At 44.4% G+C, this 7,094-nt stretch overlaps 1 protein-coding gene across 2 annotated transcripts in view; it reads right to left on the bottom strand.

The window, feature by feature from the left end:
* Positions 1–7,094, bottom strand: part of LOC102840501 (serpin B6-like) — an 18,415-nt gene that overhangs the window by 5,310 nt on the left and 6,011 nt on the right. The window contains exons 1-5 of one of the 2 annotated variants that reach the window (XM_006870556.1): positions 5,412–5,576; positions 3,600–3,749; positions 1,864–2,049; positions 1,491–1,505; positions 862–933 (exon numbers count right to left, since the gene is read on the bottom strand). In XM_006870556.1, the coding sequence (XP_006870618.1) occupies positions 862–933; positions 1,491–1,505; positions 1,864–2,049; positions 3,600–3,749; positions 5,412–5,576 (588 nt within the window). Of the gene's footprint in view, positions 1–861; positions 934–1,490; positions 1,506–1,863; positions 2,050–3,599; positions 3,750–5,411; positions 5,587–7,094 lie in introns of those variants that run through there. The other variant, XM_006870557.1, reaches the window with a different exon arrangement.

Here is a 7,094-nt window from a genome sequence, read left to right as displayed (position 1 = left end):
GAACAGAGTGACATTAAATATCCTGCAGGATGAGTTGATGGCATGATTAGCATTATGTCTTAAAGAAAGGAACATAAAGGGTTGTCGGGAAGGTGCAAACCTGTAGCAAGTCTATACATAGCTGTTTAAATCAAGAAAGGAACTATGTGTCACAACTGTAAAGGTAGAAGTTTTGTGGCAGAAACGGGGGAGGAGTTAATCTTACAGTCCAGGAACAGAGGACTTTAGGACCATCAAGGGAAAACAGCATAAGCAGAATGTGGGACCCTATCCAGAGAAGCAGCAACACCAGAGATGGAGGCAGAGATGAGGACTTGGAGAGAGGGAGCAGCTGAGGACTCTAGAGTCATCGAAAGAGAGGGACTGAGTGCTGGCGGCTAGGAGGCAGACTTGCAGAATGTGCCCTTTGGTTGTTGAAATGATTATATATCCCTGTGTGGTTGGTTTTATTTTTTTGGTACATCAAAGAAAGAAAAAAAAGGGGGAGGGGGTTTGATAAAAGAAACAATCTGTGATGTTTTTTTGGGGAGGAAATGATACATGCGCTAGAGGGTAGACACGCATTGACATGGGAAAGGGCAGGCAGTGTACAACTGCGGGGGAGCTTGGCAGAGGAAAGATGGGGTGGCAGAGGACACTGGGAGGAATGCAGGGGTTCAGGTGAACAGAAGTGAATGCTATTAACTGTTGGTGCGTGGAGGGGATTGCAACCATGTGATGAATGCAAGTATAGGATTTGTTGAATGTATATGTAAACCTTCACTTAATTCACAAAAAAAAGTTTAAATTTAAAAAAAAAAAAAGGGGTGGGGGAAGTCTGACCAGGGCTTGGGTTAGTGTCCTTCCACCCTGGGTGGATACAGAGACTGTGGAGGGAGACTGCCCAGATCCCTCACTGTCTGTTGCTTTATGCCAACTATGAAAAGAAAGGCTCTACTAGCTGATGTGAAGTCAATTATGTCTCCCCAAAATATGTACTGCAGTCCTGGCCCTGTACCTGAGAATGCAATCCAACTTACAAATCGTTTCCTTTCTTATGTTACTGTGGGCAGACCAGAGCAGGGTGGGTCCTAGGTCTAATCACTTCTGAATTATAAAAAGAACAGACATCAAGGAACTTAACAGGACTACCAATAAGGACTTCCCCGAAGCGTCATGCCTTGAATTTTAGTCTTCTAGCCTCCAGAACTATAAGAAAATAAAGTTTTGTTCTTAAAGTCCCCACATGTGCCACTTTAAGAATAAAACAAAGTCACTGCATTGAGGGACTCTGACTCACGGAGCCCCATGTGCCACAGACAGAACTGTGCTCCACAGGGTTTTCTCGGCTGTAATCTCTACTGGTGTCCTGGTGTGGCACTGCAGGATACTAAGCTGGACTGAAAGGTCAGGTTGAACTGCAGGGTCAGTGGTTCTAACCCATTAGCTGCTTCTCAGAAGTCCTACAGAGGGTTATAAAGGTTGGAACCGACTCAACGGCACTCAATAACAACAACAACAACGATCTTTAATGGGCGCAAGTCATCAGGCTTTTCTTCCAAGCCATCGCCCTTCAGGTTAGGGGTCAAGCACAGAGCATTTGTGCCACCCAGAGACCTTGTGTTACAATAGTAATGTCAACTCAGACACTGGTATCAACAACACCACCAAAAGAAGCAAAGTGTGAATGATTCTGGGAGAGGTGTTCCAAATATTGAGAGGCATCAGGTGCTTTCTGAGAGTAGGGCAAGCTGAGAAAATGGCACACACCGAGAGTATTTCAGAACATGCCAAATACTGACAATATTTCCGAAGCAGATTTGGAATGTTGACAGTTATTTAGAGATTAAAGAAAGTCATTGCTGTTTAGAATGGACAGTCCACTCCTGTGAAGGAATGAACAATAAGACTGGCTAAGAGAGGATTAAAATAGGACAAGAGGATATTTTCACCTTCTGTCTTTTTGGCTACCCAGGAGTTGATGTGTTCTCTGGACTCCTCTGTGGCATTTACAAAGTCGAGCTCTTCCATCTCTGCTTGGTAGTATTTGCAGCAGGAATCTTTGAAAGACTGGGACAAAGAGAACAACATCACTACACACCTACAAACCTAATCAACAGTGAGAGTTTGCTTTTTCACTGGAACATATCAGAGCAGTACTCATCTTATGATCTGCATGTGCAATCTAGAGTCCTGGTATGACACTGTAGGATAAGGGCTTGACTATAAGGTCAGGATGAACCATAAGGTCGGTGGTTTAAACTCAGCAGATGCTCCTTGGATACCCTATTCTGGGTGGCTGTAAGTCGGAACTGACTTGATGGCACTTGTCAACAACAGTGTATAATTTACAAACAGATATGAGGAATGAACCTAAGGTTAAAAATTCCTTGTTTTCAGTGGTATTTAATCTTCGTCTATAACCAAGTGAAGGAGTGGCTTGGATCTCATGTGGCCGTCATGAACTGCTGCCCCTTTGAGGCAGGAGCAGTGCATGCTGGGAGAGTAAAGACATTGAGATTCTGAGCTAGAATCAGTCACTCTCGGATAAACTTTGACAGACTTTCAGGTTAAGACTTTCAGGTTCCATAAACATGAGGGGGCTTCAGAAGGTGCATGGGAAGATTCCATTATCTTTCAATTCTATCTTTCCAAGAATTTTCAAGCCCTCACATAGGGAAAACATGCCACTCTAGAACAGCAACTGTACCCGAATTTTCTGTGGTGATGATGTTCTAAATCTGCGCTGTTCGATGAAGAGCCACACATGGCTACGGAGCACTGGTTTCTGTTGAAGGGGCCGTCATTTTGATGCCTGCGTAGCACAAGACTGCCGCCTTCTCACCCACTAACCCAGCAGCACCCGCATGGCCACAATGACCGCCAGGCAGCCTAGCAGCTGGCCCCAGGCCCCAGTCATCAAGAATCAAGAACTGTCCCCCACACCACTGTTAGCAGCTGCCTGGGAAAAAGCAGCTGTTGTTGGTAAGGGCCATCGAGTCAGTTATGACTCATAGAGACCCTGTAGAGGGTTTCCCAGGAGCGCTGATGGATTTGAACTGTTGATCCTACAGTGCCACACCAGGAAAAAGTAGTAAGTTTTTTTTTTTTTTTTTTTTTTAATGAAAAAAATCATGAAACCATTGTCAAATAAATAGTCAGTGAGATCAGCTGAAAATACACAAACAATAAAATCCATATCTGAAAAAACTATTAAAACATCTAAATGTGTACAGATTAGAAGAAGGTATGCAATGCACACACACACAAAAAAAATAAAATAAAATAAAAAAATAAAACCCCACACCAGTGGCTAGACATATCCGTCTGGGCTGCTTCTTTACTTTGGACAGTATACCTCACACTGGGTTCTAGGTCAGTTATATGACAAATGTTGGGCTGTTAAGGGCCACTGCATCAATTCTGACTCATAGCGACCTGTATACTCTCTCATTTAATCGTCACGAAAAGCTGTGCAGCATGTAAGACCCACTCAACCGATGAAGAAACAGACACCAAGCGGAAGAGGCTGCATGGACACAGACCATCTGTAGGGCATCAAACACTCTAAGACCCCTTGTTCCCCACCACCTTAGTGAAAGACAACAAGTAGGACTTACTGAGAGGAAATCACGCGTCTTTTCTCCAAAGAGCCTGTTAGCCGTTCTGAGCAAGTACTGAGCGTCAGGTTGGTTAACTTCGGTAAGAAGTGACTGGAAACCTTGGTGAACATCTCCCCCTTCACCTGGGCTTTTGTTGAAACACAGTGTCTGAAATCAAACACAACAACAACACACCTCTTCACTATCCCCTGACTTCAAGAATCGGACTCAGCATTTAACTCAGCATTTAGCAATTTACAGCTCCTCCCCATGTTGTCCACTTAGTTTGGCTCAGGACTGAGTAGGACTGTCTCAGGGTTTCCAAGGCTCTCCTCTTTACGCAGGAAGACGCGGTGTGGTGCTGTGGAATAACATGCTAGACCGCAAAGATGGCTTGAACCACAAAGTCGGTGGTTCAAATTCACCACCGCTCCTAGGAAACCCTATACAGAGTTGCTATGAGTCGGAACCAACTCAATGGCACTCAACAACAACAATCTTTACACAAGCAGACTGCAGAGTGGCTGGTGGGTTTGAACCACAGGCTTTTCGATGGGCAGTCCAGCACTTTCACCATTGCACCACCAGGGCGGCTCCTTTACAGCTGAAAAGATGAATTCCATTAATGATGGTCTCTCCAAAGCCAAACTGTTTCTGTCTTAAAGCTCTTCCTGTAGGCAACCTCCCAATATGGGTATAAGTAGAAATGCCCTTTCTCAAACCGTAGCAGAATGGCTCAGGTTAGCTATCCTCAAGGCTTGTATAATTTGTCAGAGACCCTCTCAGCTAGACAAAGGGGTAAGTACCCTACGTCCCAAAACAACACACACCGAATACAAGGAATCCAGCCTCAGATGTGTGGATGCGGCTTTATGTCTAATGACATGGACTGTATGTTGATCTACTGTTAAGACCACAAAGGATTTAAAGGCGATGTAACAACTTGGACTAAGAGGGAAATCGATTAATCAAAACCAGAGGTGTCTGCTGGCTCCGCCACCCCACTCCATCCTATGGGCAGGAAGCAGACTGAGAGGGTCCCTCAGCCACTGACAATCCATTTCTGACAGGAAAGGAGAACTCAGCCAGGAACACAAGGGTAAAGTCAAGAGCCAAGGCAGACACAGTCTAAGGCTGACTCTTAAGATGCTTGTGGAGACACCATAAGAACCTTGCTGCCCAAAGAGAAGGGAACTGGCATCATGGTCAGCTCAGTGACCGCCATGTGCCCCCACTCTCCGCCATCTTTTTTGAATGAGTCGTCTTACCAGTACATATGAGGAGGTTTCAGAAACCACATGGGAAAGCTCCACTATCTTTGAATGTCATTTCTCCATGAACTTTCTGAAGCCCCTTCATACTGAGAGTGTATGGGGTTGAGGTAGGGGGCAGATAATTAGACATTCGAAATCACAAATCTCAGTGCTCAGGAAGCATAGCCAAGAAGTTGCACCTGAAGAGCCACCATCATACAATTTTTCAAGTTGTTATCACCTAGTTTTTTAAGAGATTCAGGCCTGAACCTCAGGCCTGAGTCTGGTGCCAAAATGGGATGAGACTTGAATCCTGTGATTATACGTCTACTCACAAACTCATGGAAATGCTAATATGATGCGTGATGAAACCATCTACTCTTCTGAGGAAAGTGCCCAACGCACTGCCCCGTAACAAGCGGGAAAGGGCATTCACCACAGGACGGTAATACACCCGCTCTTCCCTGTCAACTTTCCTCCATATTCCTGAAACACGAGCTAAGGGGGTTGGTGACAACGATTCTATTAGGATCAACAAATCAGACCAATTATTGTTGCCCTAAAGAGGTTTCGGTACCTGGGACATCTGGGTGGCGGTGTTCCCTTTGGCCCCCATGAAGACCATGGCCAAGGTAGACGAGATGCTTAGGGGTGAGAAAAACACATTTTTTGAGTTGTTTTCACACAGTTTTTTCAAGAGGTTCAAGGCAAAGGTGCTGTTTGCTTCCGATAGTGTGTCCATGTTGGCAGATCTAAAACAATGGATTTAAAAACAATATGGCGTCAATGCAGGCTTCCAGATCTCTACAGTTCACTGTTCTGGTAAACACTGTAGTTCAATGAGCAAATAGGTAAACACGCATTGCTTTTTGGGGCTTTCAAGATTATCTGGTGTGCCTCCGATGGAAAAAACTGAGTAGCAATTTTTATAACAGTATTCCATTCTTGTGAAAAAAAAAAAATTACAGAAAAAAAAAAGAGAAAGAACAAAGCAGGGAGACTTTTATGAGGGAACTTGAAAAAGTTCATAGGAAAATTCCTTTTATTCTGTTTTTTCACAAATTTTTTTGAATTCCCCTCATATCTGAATACTTGTTTACGAACACAAAGACAGTGTGAGGGACACACACAGCTGTGCTCTTCAGTTACTTCTTAGAAGTAGAATGAGAAAAGGTCATCAACTTGTGTCCACATGTCTGTATTGTCAAGTTGGTTGTGGCTTACCTGTATTCTTTTTATAACCTGAAAATAGTATGATAACTTCAATCACAAAATGATGCAAAAAGAGATGGTTGGATGTTTTTGTACTGTTGGAGAGAGGAGCCCATTCTAAGGAATCTTAGAATGTTGTAGTTGAGTGCTCTAGAATCAGTTCCGACCGACAACAACCCTATATAGTAGTTCAAGGAATGGCTGGTGGGTTTGAACCACTGACCTTGTGGTTAGCAATCCAGTACTTTCTCTACAGAGTCCTGGTGTGGCACTGTGGGTTAATGTACTGGACTGTAAGGTCAGTTTGAATTGCACGGTTGGTGGTTCAAGCTCACCAGCAGCTCCTTGGAAACCCTATACAGGGTGGCTATGAGTCAGAACTGACTCGACAGCACACAAGAACACTGATCCTACAGCACAACACTAGGACTCCGTTCTAAGGAGCTAGGACCTCATTCTGAAGTCTTACAAGATGATAAACTCTACCACACACCAAGATGCAGGAAAGTCTTAAAAGTAAGAGAGCCTCTGACACTCAGTTCTGCTTCTTGGAAATCTACTCCTGTGTCAAAACCCAATGTCACAGAGGGAGCCTAGATCCAGAGGGCTTGGAGGAAGGTAGACACCCCAATCAGTCGTATCCAGTCTCTCTAGGCGGGCCGATGAAAGGAAATGCGGATAGGTCTCTTGTGATATAATAGTGAGTAATTGTTATCAGGACTGATTGTGAGGGCTGGAAATGTAAAGGTAGACGTTTTGTGCAAGGAGGGAAGTGATTAAATTTTCAGCCTAGGAGTGGAGGTCCATGGGACCATCAAGGGAGAAGAGCAGAGAGCAAGACCCTACCCAGAGAAGCAGTGATGCCTGAGATAGAGGCAGAGAAGATGATGTAGTGAGATGGAGCAGCTGGGGACTTTAGGCCCAGAGAGGAAAAGGGACTGTGTGCTGACAACCAGAGGGCAGGCTTGTAGGGTGTATCCTTTGATTAGTTGATGCTGCATGGGGGGGATTTTAACCATGACAATGAAACAATATACAATAGGAGAAA

This window comes from Chrysochloris asiatica, unplaced genomic scaffold, assembly GCF_000296735.1.
Source record: "Chrysochloris asiatica unplaced genomic scaffold, ChrAsi1.0 scaffold00144, whole genome shotgun sequence".
NCBI lineage: Eukaryota > Metazoa > Chordata > Mammalia > Afrosoricida > Chrysochloridae > Chrysochloris > Chrysochloris asiatica.
This window is presented reverse-complemented; position numbering and strand designations above follow the sequence as displayed.